Source organism: Grus americana, chromosome 1 (assembly GCF_028858705.1).
Source record: "Grus americana isolate bGruAme1 chromosome 1, bGruAme1.mat, whole genome shotgun sequence".
Taxonomy (NCBI): Eukaryota; Metazoa; Chordata; class Aves; order Gruiformes; family Gruidae; genus Grus; species Grus americana.
Window position 1 is genome coordinate 57,612,927 of NC_072852.1, and position 19,961 is coordinate 57,632,887.

Below are 19,961 nucleotides of genomic sequence, written 5' to 3' on the forward strand. Positions count from 1 at the left end.
TAAAAGTGAGCAGGGAGGAGGAGAACAGAGGGATTGAAAGGAGGTGAGAGGAAAATACATGGAGACAGTGAAAGTGATTAAGTGCATGGATAAGGAAGAAAAGACCCTGCAAGATCCTGAGGCTTTCTCCAAAGCCATGCTGGGACCATCTGTGCTGCGGCCTGGGGTCCAAATTGCTCAGCCTCTGCCTCCACCAAGTTGCATCAGCTGCTTAGTAAGACTGTAACCCCAAGCAGCCCACCCTGTGCCCTGAGGTGCCTTACCTGCTCATGGTGCTCAATGCCCATGCTGATTGTGTTCACTAGGATTGCAATCATGATCCCACGGTTGAAGTATTTGCTGTCCACAATCCCTCGAAGCTTGACCCTCACTTCTCGCCACATGTCACTGCAAAGCTTCAGCCGTCCACCTTCTTCCACATCCTCCTCCTCCTTCTCCATTGTGGAGGCACCCTGGTCCTCTCTGCTGCCCTCTCCCTCCTCTTCGCTGGCTCCTCTGTCCTCCTGGTCTGAGTCAGTGCTATCCAGGACAGAAAGCCTTCGGGATGCTTCGTGCTCCCCCCTGTGGCATCGGGGGCAGTTGGTGGGATCAGAGGTTGCTGTCACAGCAATGGGCTGGACCAAGCCCTGAGGAGGGCAGTCAAGAGAGTTGTGTTGCTGGCAAAGCCCTGGGGAGAGAAATGATCACGCTTAATGGAGAAGGCTTTGAAAAAGACATCCAAACCGGGCACTTGTTTGGCTTTTGGGTATTTAGACAGGGTAACTGGGCTTTTTAGCTGTAAGGATGATTAAACACTGGCACATCATCTCAAGGGCAGCAATAAAAGCCATTGCCCCTGGGTGCTTTACGCTGATGGCTCTGTTACCAAAGGGCATAGTTCTGCCCAGCTGTCAGTGATCAGACTCAATGGGGGTTCATGTCCATCAGAGGAAGAACTGTTTTGCCTGATGCAAGAATCACAGCTTGAGATTCAGTAGCTTGTGTTAAGTGGGAACTGAGGGAAAAACGATCATGAGGTCTGCTTTTGGCCCGAACAGCTACAAGTGGGGTCTGAGAACCCACATGCTGAGCTGAACTCTCTAAATTACAGAAGCTACATTAGCAAAGCACCTCAAGAAACCAGAAAAGGCTTCTTAAGAAGCACACAAAAAGAGTTCCTCCTGATAGTCCGTATGCTCTGAATAAGAACAGATCTGCTCACTTCAGTGAGAAAACTAAGTTTGTGTTCCTCCATCCTCCAGTTGGGCATGGAAGATCAAATGGACACTGGGAGAATGAATCAATTAATTCATTAACACATTGCATAAGGCCTGCAGAAACTTTCCTCCTAGCAAGTAAAGAAAATGAAAGACTGAGTATGCAAGACCAGCTGAAAAATCCTCCTTTTTGCTTGTTAATGGGAGCATTACTTCCGAAACACATCGTCAGGCAGTTAATACTAACTCTAAAACTACTTTTATAGTCGCTTTTCAGGCCAGGAATCTAATTTAAATGGTATCTCGTGTCTAATTTTACACAACAGCACGTGCTCCCATCAAGAGAAATTGTCTTTGTTGCCCTTGTGTATCAAACTGACCTCTTCAGTATTGCTCCCTTGATTCAGGGGACACCCTATTGCAATTCTACTCCCTTTGCCTCTCTGTTGAGGTCCCACAGCAATTCAGTTTGGGAGGAGAGCTCTTGGGGACCTGTTGTGTCACCTAGTCCAATCTTTAGTCCCACTCTCCCATATCATCCTAATACTTAGCTCTCCCAGACTGCTACTGTTCCCCTGCTATACCAGACCTGGAGCCCTTTACAAGCCTCAGTCAGTGCCTTTAGTTTATCCTGTTATGGTATCTGGGTTTCAGACCTGGGTTTCCCATGTTGCCTGCTGGTCATCCCTGTCTCATTCCCATTCTTGCTGGTCATCCCCACCTTGCCGGTCTGGTGCACTGGCCATGGCCCCACACTCAATGGCCAATGTCAGTTCTAATTCTGTGCTTTGTAGGCACAGGTCCTTTGAGAAGCTGGCACATGGGGATGCTCCCAGTTGCTCTCACATTTCCACTATTGGCAGTTCCAGCTTTACCCATGCAATCCTTACTGTAGTGCCTCTGGCTTTTCCTGTTCCTGCCTAGCGTGGCGTCGCTTGGCTCCACGTGGCCCTGGCGCCGGCTCTGTATGCTGTTGTACAGCCCAAGGGTGCGGCGTTTGGCTTTGCGCATGATGTGGCAGACGTATTGGAAGATCTCCTCATAGCAGTCTCCTGGCTCCATGTAGCTGGCGACAGTGCTGGAGGAGAGGTACCGGGCCCGCTGCTCCTGCATCAGCTGGTGCTCCCGCTGCTTGGTCTCCGAGAACTGTGTGGCAATGACCACCAGGCACAGGTTAATCATGAAGAAGGACCCCACCTAGTAGCAAAGGAGAAGGAGGGGCAGTCAATATCAGCCAGAGAAGAACATGCAGGAGGGGGAAAGAGGAGAGAGGAGGGGAAAGTGACTGGAGGCAGACAGAGGAATGAGAAACACTCTGTGTATGGAGATGGGATTTCAGAGAAAGCCAGGGCTGGCTGAACTTGTTTTTGAGAACTCACTCAATGCCATTTCCACGCAGAATTTATAGCTCTGAACTGAAATTTACGAAACACAAGCCCTACTTTTGGCTCTTCTGGCAGGTTTTGGGACCTTTAGCATGTCACTTAGAAGTGACCTGCAGAGGATTTGATGAAAACTGGACTTTCTCTCTCCTTTGTGTTAAACAGAAGTTGAGAGACAGAAGACTAGTTTGGTTGCTTTCTCCCCTGCTTGCTCTTTTACTACTGGGAAAATCATGCACTGTCATTTATGGTCTTCAGCTCTCGGAGGATATGTCAGTATTCTCAGAGTATTTTATTTATTTCTACCATTTACACCTTGTTTCACCATACAGGGAGATGGCACTTTGTTGAAATGAATGAGCTCTTGAAATCAAAGAGGAGTTTACAAAATCTAATGACTTTGAGAAGGACACTGAATAGTCTGGCAAAACAGTGCTTCCTTGCTCATTTTCTATTCTTCTGATACTAGACATGTTATATTAGCTCTTATTTTACTTCTCCTCCAGCTTAGGTAGGCTTTCCATTTCAAACACAAAACCAACCACAACTCGCCCCCCCAATTTCTTAGAAACAAAACAAAATTCTTCCTATTCTCCCTGCAGAAACCAAAAGGTCTGTCAGGCTTATTTTACACCTTTGCATGTTCCCTTTAAGCTCCCTAGGCCTCAGTTTTCCAATCTGTAAAATGGAGCAAATATTTCTTGGTGCTGAGAGATCTGGAGGTAAAAATCTCACTCTCAGTGTTACATATTATGAAATTACAGATGAATCTCCACTAGGAGATCTATCTATTACACTTAGGATAAAACCTAGGCTTCAGTATGATGAGAATTTCATACATAAAAGGGCTGATAACCACATTCAAAATCATTCTCAAAAGCTATGATGCCTTGATTGGTGCCTACTCCCCGTAGAGCTGTAAGTGGCGATACGACACTGACAAAACGCAGAATCTGATCTGTGAACAAGGACCACACATCTGCGCCACTCTGAAACTCACTCTGCAGGGCAACCCCTGGGAGGAGAGGAAGCACTGGCTCATCAAGATTTCTGCGTCCCCTGGACCAGGGAGCATCCCTGCTGAGGGATATCCTTGCACCGTGTTCCTCCTGTACGAACCCACACAGGACCCAGTCTCACCTCCCTGTCTCTCCTTTCCAAGCAAACAGCTCTGACACAGAGCTGGATCCAAGTCCTGCCCTTATCTTCACACATGTGTCCTCCACCACATAACTCTTCTGGTAAAAGGGAGAGGGCAAGCAAAGGTGGCGATAACCTGACCCCAGCCCTTGTATGTGGAAAAGGTGGAGGTTTTTTCAGCAAGTTACCCAACTTGCTTTATCTATCCAAGCAGTCTTCCCCTCAGTGCACAGCCCTTGACACTCCCCCAGAAGCTTGCCCCCTTGGTTGTCCCTTTCTTTTCCGCACAGGTGCCCAGCAGTACTGTCCGGAGGCTCAATACAGTGACTCTCAGTATTTCAAAGGGGAGATGTCCCTGCTAGCATCTGAATAAGCCTTTGAAACATGAAGCCTTTCCCAACCAGATTCAGCATAAGGATAATAAACCATCTCAAAATAAAGGGCTTTTTTTTCCCTCTCCTCCTCTCAGCACTCTTCAAAGCTGCTTTAATTCTGTTTCCCTTAATTACTGAACCCTTCTCTTCCCTCTCCTCCCGCCCATATTTCAGCCTGTTTTCCCTTCAGCTTCTGTACGTGGCCTTGAAAATTAAAATGATGCCTTGTTCAGATTCCTTCGCCTTCCCCCAAGATTTTCCCCAGCCCATGATGTCTTGCATGTTTTCACTGATGAGAGTACGACTGAGAATCCAAATTCTTCTCCAATGTACTCTCCTGCCCTCTTCTCCCTCAGCACCACGCGACGCTCACACAGGCTTGGCCCATCCAGTTATCTCCCTTGTCTTGCCCTGAGAGAGGCAGGGTTGAGATCTGGATGCATTTCTGGAGCATTAATTGTGACACTGCGCAGCACTTTGCAACTTCCAGCAACTCCACAAACAACAAGCAATAAAAACTTGCAACACCTTCTCTCTAGGCTTCGAGCAGAGGAGCTGAGGGCAACAAGATGCTCTCAGCAGGGTCACGCTGTAAGCCCCCAGCTGAATCTGGGGAGAGGTTCAGATTTCACATCACCAAGCCCTGTCCTCACAGGCACGGTTTGCTGTGATCTCCCATCAGATGACCAAAAAGGGGAGGAGTGGGAAGACTGGATATGGCAACTAACCCCCAAACCTTAAACCTCTTAGCTAGGAAGATCAAACGCAAAACAAATGAGCTTGTTTAATCCTTAAAGACAACAGGCAAGTCCATAAACTCTAAGGCTCTGCCAAGCTTGACTCTGCCTCCCAGCTAGCAGGAGGACAGGAAAGGTCCCAGATGGTTCATAATTGAGCAATCCATCTCAGCTAGCTGAGCGGGGAGACCAAAAGTGTCTGACAGAGTCAGACAAAGCATCTGACAGAGGCAGGAGGAGACCATTGATTCAAAGCACCAGCACAGGAGTCCTGTTCAGCTCTGAGACTAAGCTGATTAAGTGTATCCTGGCCTTGTTCATCCCAAGGCTCGATCCCTGTCTCTGCAATGGCTAATAAAATCTGACTGGTGCTGGAGATGCTGACTTACTTGCCCATTATTTTTATTGCTTATGCCTGGATATCCAGCTTGTCTTCTGAAGCTCACATGTGTAAGCACAGAGCACTTCAAGGAGGTCACTAAGTGCTGCAATGTGGAGGCCAGCCTCAAAGTTCAGAGCTTTCCCTAGTCCAAGAGCCACACCAAGTGGCCAGGTAGCTGGAGAGGTGACTGAGACAGCTGGACCTCAAGCAGGAAGACCAAAATGAAACACTGACCCAAGGGTGAAAGCAGTCCTTCTTTCATGTCACCTCCCTGATCTCTAGCAGAGGTAGAAACTATTTACAATTTGCTGAATGTGTAAAATGTTTTTACTAGGTTGTTCTGCAAGGCTAGTTCTGAATGTCAGGGTCAGCCAGCACACTTCCCCTCGGTGGGGAGCACATCTATACAGGAGTCCCAACCGCGCTGGGAATATATCCAGGTGGTGGAGCCTCCTTCCTGCCAGATGAGTGGTAGTAGGTAATACCCTTACGAGGTGTTTGCAGATATCTCTGTGAGGGAAGGAGAAGCCATGGATGGAAGCATAGCTCTAAAAGAGGCTGTGGAGATCCAGCCCCAGAAGAGTAAGTTTGAGCCAAGGCTAGGATGTATGTGGAGAAGCAAAGAGTCAGAGCTTGAAGCATGACTGTCAGAGAAATCTTACTTAGAAACCCAGGCCTTTCAACCATGGAGAAAGAGGGAAGGATTAAGGCTGGAACGACTGTGCTTCATGAGACTTGAAGAGGGATAGTCATTTCTATAAGACTCAGAGGGAAAATGAAACCAAGTGATGGCAAGTTCACACTGTGGTGTTGCTATGTGCTGCAAAAGATGCATTACATATGCAAAGAAGGTAACAGAAAGGCAAAATACTTTCTTGGCCTAACTCCACCAAAGGCAAAGGAAATATCCCATCTAGCATATGGCTCCTTTGTTCTGAGCAGTCCCCAGAGTAAGTTGAGGTTCATGGGCTCCTGTGTTTGATGGAAATAAACCTACATGGCTTCTGCAAATGAGGAGAGAGTGTCTAGAAATGTCAATGACACTCCGCAGTAAAATCTCAGGTGGAGTGTTTAATTGAGGGTTTTCAGCCGCCTGCAAATTCAGAGACAAAGTTTGAATCACTGGGAATCCACATGACGTGAACCAGCACTAGAAGGATGCTCCTGCTTAGAAACCAAAAATATGCTGGCAGAATTTATGTACTTTGGAGTGGGGGGTGTGGTGCAGTTTTTGGAACTGGCCCGCAGGAGATGGGCATGCCCACCCCAAAGGTTAAACACTGACTCTGTACGGTCCCTTCCTGGCTCTGGGAGAGACTGTGTCTGAGGCCAGGAGTAAAGTCTGCATCGAAATGCACATTGTACAAATCTCTGTATCCTGGCCATGCTGCTCAAAGTGAAAATGCAAGTAGATGCTAAATATCTATTGCATGGTGGAAGATCTGAACAAACTTTATGGGAAACAATTGTTTTCTGAACTCACAAAAAAGCAGCAGGTGTTCAGTTTGCCATTGGGAACAGAGCTGGGTGTAGCTCCCCTCCCATCCTGTGCAATCATACCTCTGCACTGTCTCTCCTTGGGACTCTCCAGCCTCAAAGTAAAAGCAGCATTCCTCAAGGTGTATTTCATCTCTGCTGTCCTGGCTCATGCTGCACCCCATGGGGAGTAGGTCATCTCTCTGTTTTTCTCTCCTTGTCTTTCCTTTGTGATGGTAGAAGGCCAAAAAGGCAGGGAGAAATCAAGGATACCATGAAGATTCAGCTTTTTCGTAAGTTCTCTGACCTGAATGGACCAGCAGATTTTTTTTTTTAATGCCATTCCCCATATGTACAGGCTGCAGAATTTCTCCCAGAAACTGGATTAAGGTTTGTTTGGTCTCAAATCATTGCATGTCACTTTGAATTTAAACTAGATCCTGTACCAGGTAAGTTTGTTAGTGTTATTGGGTGACTGTTTCTAGAGATCCTGTTTCTAGGAGGGCATGGCCACACAGGATAAATAGTACATGCAGAACACAGCCTTAGCCAGGTCCTTTCAACTGCCCATCCAAATGCATGCAGGCTTTGGAGATACACACAGAGGTCCTTACTGGCTAAGTCACCTAGAACTAAACTGCACTTACTGTGTACAGATTTTATACTTCCCATAATCCATCCTAGGTCTTTCCCTTCTAGTCTTGAATTTGGTCTCCTTGTGGGAAAAGTGCCACAGTCTTCATTAAAACAAAATCCTTCCTTGTTAGAAACAGGATATTCCCTCCAAGAAAACGCGCTTAACATTTAGGAGGCTTGAGGAATGGAAGAGGCAATGGCATCATGTTTCTCACTTCTCTCTCCAGGCACCAGCAACAAATGTCCTTACAGCAAAGCAACCTTCAACCTTCACTTGTATAAATCCACAGGGCTTATAAACTGCTTATTAAGTTCTCATCATAGACACACTTCTCTCTTTACATCCCCACCAGCCAGAAGTGATCTCACACAGCCAGTTTATGTTGGACTGCTGACACTTTTGGTGCAGCAGCTCCTTTTTGTTCATGGTGAGGAAGTAATTCAGCATGACAGACCCTGAATCTGACAAAATCTGAATCTGAGACCCTGAATCTGAGAAATCCAGGTGCTGCCAAAAGCCATAAAACATGGCTCAAGAATGACATGAGGGCTTAAAATATATAAAGAGACCAAATACATGGGCAGATGCAGAAACTGTTTTCTGTGCTTTTGGGCCTACTGGTTTGGGGAATTTACTTTGAGAGATGATCTGTGGATGAGAACATCATGCTACACTGGGTATGCATATCTCTAGGAATCAATCCTGAGCATTTTTTTTTGAGTGAAAGAGAATAACCTGGGTGACAACTATGTGATTCTCCCACCGACTCATAGTAAAAATCAACTAGCTGGGTTCCTGAGATTCCTAGAAGAAATCCAGGTAAAGTACTTTGTTTCCCTGGTATCTGTGTTGACCTAACACCTATTTTTGTAGGCTCTTAGCTTGCAATGCTGACAGTTGTCAAGTCTTATACTTACGATTATCAGCAAGATAAAGTAGATAAAATTGTAGAAGGAATGGGCATCCATCACATAGTACATGATCTCCACCCACCCCTCCAGTGTGATCACCTGCAAAAACAAACAACAACAAGAGAAACAGGAGGGAAGTGGGCTTCCAGAGTTCGCTCCTCAGTGTACACACGCAGATACTTGCAGGGCTGGTGCAAGCCAAGGAAGGCGAGAAACAATTCATTTCAAGGAGGCCAAATTTCCATTCCAGGAAATCAGCGTGGTACTGCTTGGTGACACTGGCATACTGTCAAAGCCTGTGAGATCATGCTAGCTCACAGCAGGAATATTTCATTAAAATAGTTCATTTCCCTGGATCGCAGCGGGGGAAAACCCGCAGCAGGTTTCTGTGCCCCTTGGACTGGACACCGCGTACAGCCAGCAGAAAAGAAAAAAGGCATGGATTTTAGCTCCCATCTGCAAAGTGTGCTGGGAATTTTTAAAAAAATAAAATAGACTCCTTTGCTATGGCGATCTAAATTGAAGGGAAAACCGGTACAAGTCAGCCCGAAGGGTGTAGTTCATTTCAGCAAAGACCTGGAACAGCTCTACGTCCCTCCCCATCTTCAGGAACACCATTCATGGTGTGCACTCTGTCTCTCTTGCCAGAGTAGTTACAAGGTCCTTTCCTCTCTGCAGCTGTATCACACCCTGCAGAAACCATCATGGGAGCACAGAAAGATTGAGTTGGAAAAAAGAAAAATAGCTTGAGCCTTGTTAGGAGGCTAACTCGGTCTTACCTGAAATATCACAATCCAGGCATACCCAATGTTGTCAAAGTTGATGGCACCCTTGTGCGGATTGGCGTTGCCTGTACGGCACACGTTGTAGTACTGGTTCCAGTTGACACACATGCCACTGATGTTGAACTCTTGCCTGACTGAGTTGTAGTAATAATAATCGTCCTTGTCCAAACAACATTCGTGGCCCCGCTCTTTCAGTGGGGGTATTTCGTGACAGCCCATAATTCCATTGTCTCCTGACAGTGAGCAGATAAAGGGCATCTCATCATCTTCCTCAGGTTGATAATAAGGGGGCAAGACAACGTCACCTTGTCTGCAAGGAAAAAACCACAGTCGTAAAGTTCCTGACAGTTTCTCATTAGCGACACTGGTGGAGTTGGGAGCTCCCATCCTGACACTGGGACTGCCCTGGGTAAGGGATTTCCAGATTTATTGCCTCAGGAGAAGGGAAGGCAAGACAGGGCTCCTGGAAAACAGAAAATTTCCAGGGTGAGTCCTCAGTTTTCAAAGCTTTCCCTGCCATCAGATCACCCGAAGCCAAATTACACAATCTGCTTGCATCAGAGGAAGAAAAGCTGGAATGCAGAGATTTGCATTCTGATCACTCTCCCCATTAGCATCAAAGCTAAATCAGATGCAGTGATATTAAGGAAGTTCATCAGGCTTTACTGTGATGTGCTCATGTATGTAACCGTTGATAGACATGTTTTATAACATTTGGCAGTGAACCTTCTGTACTTCTAAAAAAAAAATCCAATTCATGCATAATTAAGGTTGCACAGTGAAGCCTTAAAATCAGGAAATGCAAAGTTAAAATTGACTTAACCTTAACTTTGACTCCTCCTTGACAGTTGGCATTATGGGTGCAATGGTTCATGACAAGTTCACATGCTTTTTTCCAAATAATGCAAGCACCTTCCAAATGCATGAATAATTAAAATCATCTATGCTTGCCTAGCTGGAGATGAGCTAATGATCAGGAAAGTGAAAGGTGGAGATTTGAAATTTTCCATTAAACTTTATCTGGTGCATTCCTTGCAGTGCTACAATACACAACTTTCACGTTGCATGAATGCAGACTTTTTCACTAAGTGTCATTGGAAGAGGACAGGTGTTGATGAAAAAAAAAGAGGAAGTCATTAATTCTAAACTTAACGGGACTAAACCACAAAGATCTGTTGTAACACATCCACGTCATTGGTGAACTGGGTGCCTGCAGCCTTCATTTCTCTAGTAATGGTCAGCCGAAGATTTTCTAGTATCCATCACTTTGCAGGCTGTGGCCCCAATTCACTTCTCAGTTACATCAACTCTGCATGGATGTAATTACACTCATTAAAGTAGTACTATCTCTGATTTACATAAAGGACAATCATCCTAAACATTTGTTTTTCCCCAAGGAATATATAATCACAGTAAATGGCTGCTTTAAGCAGCTCCTACTCTCTATCCCCACTGCTGTTCTGCAGATTGTATTTTCACACTTATTTTTTTCCAATTTGAGATGATCTAAAGCTTCAGAATTGTTTAATCAGTCTAAACTGATCTACGGCTTTAGGTATTTTTTAAGCAGTCTAAACTGATAGGACGCCTGGGATTAGTATACAGTTTTAAGAAGACATTTTAAAGCCTGAGATCTGCTAAAGCCAGAAAGTCAACAGGAGGATCTGTGCCCTGGAACTGGTGTTCTGCTCCCCAGGAGGGTAATCAGAGAATTTGCAGCAGGCAGGAGCTTTTCCACCCCACTGCCTATGGGGAGGAGGAGAGCTGTGCTCTGCAGACTCCCCCTGACTTCCCCAGAATAAACCTCAGATACCTGTGTGGCTCCAGGCTCTCTTCGCTAAAACTGTACCCACGTTTCTTCATGGTTTTTGTCCCATTCAAGCAGCCATTCTTTGCTTTCAGATGCTCTCACTTCTATTAAACCAGCTGTGGGACACCTCTCCCAACAGCCCTCCATCCTCTCCCCACGGCACCTCCTATGATTCTACTCCTCAATTTTTCCAATAATTTCCCCATGTCCCTCCAAAGCCTCTGGAGGTCATGCACTACTGTCCAAACAGTGACCTCAGCTCCACCTTGGAGGTGCCAAAGATGTCCCTGGAAGCATCAGGCAGCACTATGGCTTACAGACTCCTCTAGTTGTTGTTTTTTGAAGAGAGAGCAAGTTCAGAAGAAAGATAGCATGGCTGGTGTTTCAGAGTTTCCACTCTTTCTGGGAGCAGGAGCAGCATCTTGAATCCCTGGGCACAGCTGGAGGAGGCAGCTATGCTAACCTGTGCCTTGGACAAAATCCAAATGAGGCCAGGCATCTATGGACTGTGAAGATAGACTAAAACCATCTGCCTTTGCCCTCCCTCCCTTTCCACTTCAAGACGTGGCCAACGCTCTGCATGGTATCACCCTACAGCCATTTGGAGTAAGTGATACACAGAGAGGCAGGCAGCAGAAGACAAGAGAGCAGGGAAGGGGAAAGAGAAACGTCCCCGGAAGAAAGGATGGAGACATGGTCTCCCAGGCACTCACATTGTGAAGTTCTCCTCCATGAAGCAGCGGTTGCGGAGCAGCCCAGCCCACAGCTGCACCCCGATGATGCCGAAGATGAAGAAGACAAAGAAGCAGAGAAGAAGAACGTTCCCCAGCATGGGCAAGGTGTCCAGGAGCAAGTTCACAAGGATGCGCATGCCTGCAAGGGGAGAAAAGAACCAGAAGGAGCAAGTGTGGGATGGAGGGACAGAGAGAGAGAAAGGGAGAAAAGGAGAAGGAGGAAGAAAGGAAAAGGGAAAGGAACATTTAGGACAAAAAAAAAAAAAGCCACACGAAGATAAAAGCAGAGTGTTAGAAATTAATAACTGCCCAGACCAGGCTAGATTTACGATCATTGCCCTTTCTTGTCCTAATCTCTACTGACAGGCAGCCAGCAGAGTGCCGGGATGCCGTGATCTCTTAACTGTAGGCCTCCATCTGCAGCGGCGAGAACAAAAGGGAATGAGACTTTTGGTACCATCAGCTATCTCACTGATATTCCCCCCTCCTCCTTCCCCACAGAAGGGCAACGGAGTGAAAACTCTGTCCAAAAGGCGCGTGGCAGCTCAACGGCCGCAGACATCCCACTTTGAAGACTGAATGCTGCAACCTGTGAGAATTGCATCAACATCCCAGGGCCAGCCTGCCTAGTGGGATGAACCTCTCCAGCACATACAAACAACTGGCATAAATTGGTCATCTTGGTGGCAGTCTCATCAGGGAACAGTCATGGAGACCACATTCTTCCTCTCTCGTCTAGTCATAGAATCATAGAATCATAGTCCTCCCTCCCCAACAGGGCTGGAACACACAGGTAGCAGGCACAGCCCAAAATTCTGTCAGCACAGCACCTCTAGCCAGTGCAAATGTTTCCAAAAACCTCCCTGCCTTTTTTTGGTTTTATTACCTAATGAATTTTGTCCATGTTTTTATTTCTCCCTGGCTCTTCAGCTCACACAGCCACAAGTAGGGGTAAGGACAGGCTCGTTTCTCCATGGAGCTAATGACTTTTCCTCTGCTCTCCAGGGATGGCAAAAGTCTAGAAATCCTTCCAGGTATCACTGTACCACCTTTACCCCCGTGCACACTTCGTGCAGTCGCCTCTCCTTGCCTCCATGGAGGTCCGTCCCCTGGGAGGCCCAGGGACTTCCTTCACTGAAGATGTTCCACATAGGCCAGCAAATAATTAGCTAATTAGGTATTTATAACCAGTTCATTACTTCAGATGGCAGTGGAAGGGGAAACAGGAGGGGAAGATAAGATTAGGATTCTCTGACAGCCCTTTGAGGCACAAGTTAATCCCCTTTGTGTGCCCAGCGTCAAGTAATTAGCCGCACAATGCTGTGCACTATGCTCTATCTCTGTTCCCCAGGCGGCTCATGCCATGGAGAGGGGAGGGAAGCGGGGAGGTGGGGGGGGGGGGGCATAAGCAGGTGTGGGGTGCACACGCACTGAAGGGAGGGGGAGAAGGGTGCCTGGTGTGGGGCATTGGACTGGTTTAGCTCAGGAGAGAATGTTTCAGGGACGGATGAGGGTGAGAGAGACAGAAGGGGTATTTGCAGGTACATATTTACATCTGTAGGAAGAAGATGCATAAGGATGGCTACGTGGGATCACGAAGGACAAGGAATGACGGCATTAGCTCTACGGCCAGGCTGTGGAGCAGCAGCTAAGCCCTGCTTGCCCAGCTGCATCACTGGTCACCAGTTAAGGCAGTTTCTAGACAGTACATCAGTAACTCAGCAGCGCAGGGGCACAGGTCCAGCAGCTCGCAGGGGATCACGGACATGCCATGAGTCACCGATTGCTTTCTGATCTGTCACTGCACAAAGCCCAACAGCATAGCCACAGTGCCCCGCTGCCTGTCCCTGCGACCTGCCAGGCTCTGGAGCAACGCTCTGCACAACACTTGGGCTTTAAGGCCACGCACCCTCAGTGCAATGCAGCGCGTTCCCAGCACTAACGCTGCTTCACGGCACGAGCTCGGTAGTTCCCATAGACTGTCCTGGTCAGCACATAAGGGAGAGCCAAGCGGCACGGGAAGCCGTGCCAGCAGCGCTGCAAGAGGGGGTGATGTTTTTCAGATCAATTAATGTTAGCTCCATCTCAGAGCAGAGGTAATGGGAAGAATGAGACTGCCCTCATGCTGAAATGCAGATCAGATAGAACACACATCCCTATTTTACAGACAACACACTTGTTGGGTCAGAATTTGCAGAAAGTTTGTCCATGTTCCAAGAGAAGACAAGTGACTTGCAAAACTGGCCTGCTTTTCCTTGAAAACATTCTGCTTGCCCATACATTCTGCATCCTGAGTCTCAGAGAGGTTACTGATAGTACAGGATTGTGCTACCCACAGGTCCAGGATCATAGTGATTGCCCTCATGCTAGGCCCTCTGGGGTACCCATAGCCCAAGAACTAACAGGTGGCCCCATGCCAGGCAGGTGGCCCCAGCACTTGGCATCTTGTCAGATCTCTCAGCATTTCAGCATTGGGGGGTTCCAATTGATGCTGACTGTGGATATGAGATTGGTTCTTCCAAAAGCAAGAATGCTGAACCTACACCCATCCAAACATCAATTGAAATTCTCCTATGGGCCAACCACCACCACTCACTCTGTGCAAAGCTTCTTTTCCTTCCTGCCCCAAACCACAAAGCAATTGCTCTGGGAACCCTTTTTTTCACCAGAGGCATCAGTTTTCCATCGGGAAACAAAACGGACCTCCTTTGCTGAACTCACCCAGTTAGTGGAGGTACTTCAACTACTACTTTCATATGGGATGAAAGGCACAGTGTAAATACAAGCTCAGTACCTTTGTTCTCTCCGTTGTTCCACCTCCCCTGCTGCCTGTGCTGTGCTGCCTGCAATATTCATGCCAGAGTCCCTGAGCCCTGTCCTCTGCTATGGCATTTTGGCAGTGCCCCTCCTACACCTGTGCCAGCCCCTATGGGCACTTTGCAGGGGGGGAGCCCTCGCAGCCTCCCCATCCCGTCTTAAGCTGGAAGCCCATCCGCAGCTGGGGCTTTGCAGTCCCCTGAAGGGATGGGCTGGTCTGGCAGTCACGCTAGGGCATATGCTGCAGGTCTCCAAGGAAGGACCCTCACCACCAGGCATCTGAATGCTTTCATGGGCAGGAGGGCATGAGCCCCACTCAGGCGGGACCCACAGAGCAGTGCGTTTCAGGGTCTGCACAGCCTGACTGGGAGCAGGTTGCAAACAGTTCCTGATGCCTCAAGCACTCAGAAGGTGTGAGGGAAAGAGGGAGAAAGGCTGAAATGCCTAAGGATGGAGGGTGATGATTTTCTGCAGATCCTGGTGGCTAAGATGACAAGGTCTCTAAAGCAGCTGCAGGGCAACGGAAATGAGCAGAAGGCAAGGCAGGGGTGGCAGTATATTTGTCAGTGCAACTTTGGGAGCATCCTGCCTTGGAGAACTGGGACACCTCTCTTTTCCAAGGGATCTTCACTGGACAAGCCCCCATCCACACCAATATGAGTGCATCTTGCATGACAGCTTCTTGAAGGTGCTGGAAACCCGGTTCTTCGACAAATTCCTGCTGCTGCCACCTTCCTACCTCCCACCACCTCCGCCTGCCCCTCGCCCCTTTACTTTTCTCTCGCTGTGCCAACATCTCCTCTCTGCCTCTGCACTGCTCCGCAGCATATGTGCACACGTCTCCCGTCCTCCCTCCCCACTGCTGCCTTTCCTCACTTTCCCATTTGTCCTTTACCATTGGCAGAGCAGAAGCCACACTGGCTCACAGCAAGGAAAGAATATGAAAGGGACAATGACCTTTTTCTGAAGCAGCCGTTGAAAAAAGGAGACGTTCCCCTCGAAGAGAAAGGAAGAGGGGCTGGGCAGTCTGGAGGAAAAGCAGGGAGGGAGAGCATTGATGAAGCAACATTCAGCAACCAAACAGGCTCCCAGGGCATCAAATATGAAAAGGTTTTGCTCTTCAAGGGGAAGAAAAGCTAGAAACATGAAATATTCATGAGTGCCAGGTGTGGGCTCTGAAAGGCCTTTTCTCTTCCCCTCTCGCCCTCACGAGGAGACCAGGGGAAAGAAGGAAATGAAACGGCATCGGCTGTGGGCATCCAAGGAAGGATTCTCATGAAATGATGCTCAGATAATGCTTCCCTGCAGCTCACCCGTGCCCTTGGGCAAGGGGTGGGGAAGGGTGCTCCATGGGACCTTGCCGGCAGGGCTACTCCTGGTAGGGCATCCTGCAGGACAAAGCCACGAGCACAACAGAGATGCGCTCACTGCTCCAACACAGCAGTGGACGTCGGGGGAGAAGTACATCGCAGGGATGAGAAGCGGCAGGAGGGTGAGAGGAGTGCCGGGGAGCAAGCTGTCAGAGGGAAGCACAGGGCTGAGCAAAGCCAAAAGACGAAGCAAGTCACTGAACTCTCTCCTGGGTTTGGGCAGAGCAAATCCTCTGCCTTGCCCCGGCAGCATCCAGCGGCCCTTCCTGACAAACTCTATAGATGCTGCAGTGACCGTAGCTCCCTCCAGACACTTGCCATCAACCCTGATTAGCCTGACCGCCACAGCTAAGCAGACTCGCCCGGCATGTGCCAGCCCCAGGGAAAGCGTGGCAGCGGCGGTGAGCAGCCGGGGCAGGGCTGGGGAGGAGGCGAGCTCTGGGCAGACGGAGCCAGCCATGCAGTGCAGCCACGCAGAGGCTCACCACCTCCTGCTCAGCATCACTCTGTCACTTTGCCTTCTCTCTGCCTGCCTCTTTCCAAGAGCAAGGATCAACAGCTGAGCTGATTCACTCCCTAGCACTAATCACCCCGTGATCTGAACAGGGGACTGGCTTGGGAAAGGGTAGAAACCCTGTTCTTTTGGGTTTCTTCTATCTCACCCACCTCTGAGGCTTTTGAATCTTTCCCAGCTCTAAAGTGAGGGACAAAGCTAATGTGTGCAGAGTCAAAAGGAGATAGTGGTTTGAGGCAATTGTTCCCTTGCTTAGAGTAAACCAGATGAACGAGAACATAATTCTCAGCACCCATCTCATCTGTATCGTGGGCCAAACTACCAATTGTCATTTTAACTGGAGCAAAAGCAAATCTCTTCCCCATCAGCATTTCTGACTGTAGCTGGCAGGACATTTTGCAGAGTGCAGAGACTGAAGTGTCGTTCTGTCCCTCGGCCAGGCCGCTTGTCCAAGCATGCCTTCTTTCCTTCCTCCCCTGCCCCAGGACACATGGCAGTCCACCCAGCTAGCGCAGGGTTGGCAGGATTTTCCTGTGCATGTTTCTTTATGGGAATTTTCAGAACTGAGGAACCATTCCAGCATATAGATGGTATTTGTGCAGAGAGCACACAGGGAGAGCTGCACCTTTTTTCTTTTGTGGCCAAGCCCTGTAGTTAAAATAATCTCAGTGTAGTTAAAATAATCTCAGTGCGCACAGTGCAAGCTGGTGCTCCAACTTGTGGCCCTCCTCACTGATCTCTTCCTGATCTGAGGCTTAGCTGTCATTTCACACATTGCAGTCATTTACATTAGCTAAAACACGGGGCCAAAATACTGGGAAGAGAAACCAATCAGCTGCGTGTGCAGCAGTAGATGCACTGCCAAGTTCGGCATTATTATAACCCACAGCTTTCCTTGCCACCCAGATCTTTTTTGCTTTGCTGCCTTCCTCCTAACGGAGGCCTTTCCTGCAAACACATGTGTAAGCAAGAGGAGATCAGTCGGAACAGCCGGTGTGCGGCTCCAGATGCCTTCTCCTCAAGCTGAAAGCCAGCCTCATTCACATCGCAGACTGTCACCCCTTGCTTTGTACCAATGCAAGAGAAAGTGTGTCCAGATGGCTGGCCTGACCCAGATTAAATGAACCCTTTAAAAAAACAGGTCCAGGTGACAGTACTTGGTAGTGAGAGCTCTTAAGCCAGCTCTGCTGCTAAGAAAAACCTGCCCCAGACACAAATGTGAAACACTGGCCTCGTTCAGAGGAAACCAAAGTCTTTTCACTAATCTCGCTGTCAAGTTCCCAGAGCATTTGTACGATACATTTAGGGTTGGGGGTTTTGCACTTGCAGGTTGTCGGCGTGATCCATAATCTAGGAGCACCACTCAGTTCCTCACCACCACCTCACTCTTGCTGACACACAAAGCTTTCTAGCATCTCTGACCGGCTCAGACGCCTCATCCCACTCAGCCTGTTGATGACCTAACCTCCAATTATCCAAATCTTTGTCACTCCTCAGGTGGACCACAGACACAGAAAATATCAAAGCATGACATTTCCAGCACTTATAAAGCTTCAGCCAGTACAAAATGCTGTTGCTCATTTTCTCAGTAGCATGAGCGCATCAAGCCTCACCTTGGTGCAGTGACTCCCCTTAGGATACTGAATCAAGTTCAAGCATTAAGTGTCCTCAGTCCTTACCTTCAAAGTGCTCCTCAGCTTAACTCCAAGGTAGGCAAAAGAGAGACTAAAGCTCTAGAAAAAACTGTTGGTCAGAGCTTCACCCTGCTGGGACAACAGAGCTCTCCAGAGTCTGTTTAAAGTGTGCTGAGGAATAGGAAGAGCTCTCTCAAGCTTGCTCCGAGGCTGTAGAAACAATTCCCTCGGGAGCCAGGGACTAGCACAGACCTCACTGCTTTTCACTCTGAAAGCAAGATGCTCACCTTAGATGGATCAGGTCAGGGCAACACAAGCATCAAAAATAAAAGGCCGAAGAGGAAAAAAAAATACACCACTTACCCCCCAACACACACGCAGCTAAAACAACCACCAAAAAGAGAGTGCAAATGAAACGTGAGATATGCTGTTCTCCTTGGAGGGGGGAAAGTGAGAACACAAATGCGTGGGTGCTGCGTAGCCACGATGCTCAGCATGCTGCCGGAGGGGGCTCAGATGCCAAAGCCAGGGCTGAATCTCGATAGTCTGAATCTCTCAGAGCTTGCCTTCCTACCTGACCAACAAATGTCATACACACGTCAAGGAAATAGGCCTCTCCTAGTGAGACTTAGCATACAGAAGTGTCAGCAACCTTGAAAATTATAATTCCTTATAGCATGGTATATAGCAACAAGTCCCGTGGGGTCCTGGCCTGGCTCACATCACAAGTAGTTATTTCTTTGCTGGAGACCAGCAGTAAATCCTACAGAGGGAGACGCCCAGCTTCTATCACAGGGTAATGAAGATGTCTTTATAAAGGATATTTTTAGAGAATGTCAAGATGTCACAACCAACCCCCTCAAAAAAAACCCCAAAACAAACCAAGTCTTGGAGAATGCTAAGATAAACACACACCAAGGTCAGGGAAAATTATCTTCTCACCAGATCATAAATAATGTCAAAAATTTACTGTGGCTTGAAGGGTCAGACTCTAGTCTCACCTTCCAAGCCTTTCACAGAAGGCAGGTGGTCTAAACAGACCCTGTGGAGTCAGCTCAGTCCCAAGCTCTCATATTTCACAGCTTTGTTCAAGGAGCACAAGACCCAGCACACAAAATAATTCCTCCCTGACGAGCTGGAGCCTCACCAGTCCTACAGAAGGACCAGAAACCAGAGCCATGCCAGGTGGAGCTGCCAGGTGCTTTGAAGAAGCAAGCCCAGAGGTGAAACCTCCTAATTACAGACATGACCCAAGAGTTACAGCGGCCTCAAGAACGAGGGCAAAATTCAGAGCATTTAGCTCGACACCTAAATGCTGACATCCCTGGAAAAAGAGGTGCCTCAATCCATGCTTTGCTGTGATCCAAACAGAATGAGGCACCTCAGCTCTTCAGCAGGCTGCACCCTATTAGGGATGCTCTGTGCAACCTATTAGGGATGCTCTGAGCCCGGCTAAGGTCCATGGGTAGCAGCACAAAGCTCATCCACCACAGGCATTCACATTCAGTATGCACTGCCATAGCATGGTTGGTAGCCACGTAATCTGTGACGTAAGCAGAAACGGGCACAGCCAAAGGTCTCAGTCAGGACCCCCTTCTTCACTCTCTTGCCCCATTAACCGTTGCAAGCTTCGGGCTGTTAAGTAACCTTGTCTCGGAGAGTGATGCCAGGTGTCAGATTATTTCTTAGAGAGGTGTGTCTCTGGAGGATTTCTGTCATTCTGTTCTTTTTTCTAATACCGAACATCTAATAAGCAACACCTACTACCACCTGCTACTGTTGTTCATTCACTGATCATCTCAATTTTTCCCCATTTATCACTGCAATGATGACTGCATTCACTTTCAGTGAAAACTCTATTAAAAACACAGAGTGCCACCTTTGCTTTCAGAATTGGAGGGGTCACCTAACACCGGGGACAAAAGCTAATGCCAGTGCCCTGGCTATGAGCCACTTGCCTCCGTTCTATAAACAGCCTTAAGTTCTTTACACATCTCTAGTGCTGTGTAAGTAGAACAGAATAATGCAAAATAGTACGTAAAATAGCGTTAATGCAACTTCT

At 48.0% G+C, this 19,961-nt stretch overlaps 1 protein-coding gene across 4 annotated transcripts in view; it reads right to left on the bottom strand.

Annotated features, from left to right (window-relative positions):
• Positions 1 to 19,961, bottom strand: part of CACNA1I (calcium voltage-gated channel subunit alpha1 I) — an 89,477-nt gene that overhangs the window by 41,756 nt on the left and 27,760 nt on the right. For all 4 annotated transcript variants that reach the window (XM_054831475.1, XM_054831465.1, XM_054831454.1 and 1 more), the window contains exons 4-8: positions 11,544 to 11,703; positions 9,015 to 9,330; positions 8,242 to 8,334; positions 2,087 to 2,393; positions 264 to 667 (exon numbers count right to left, since the gene is read on the bottom strand). In XM_054831475.1, the coding sequence (XP_054687450.1) occupies positions 264 to 667; positions 2,087 to 2,393; positions 8,242 to 8,334; positions 9,015 to 9,330; positions 11,544 to 11,703 (1,280 nt within the window). The remainder of the gene's footprint in view (positions 1 to 263; positions 668 to 2,086; positions 2,394 to 8,241; positions 8,335 to 9,014; positions 9,331 to 11,543; positions 11,704 to 19,961) is intronic.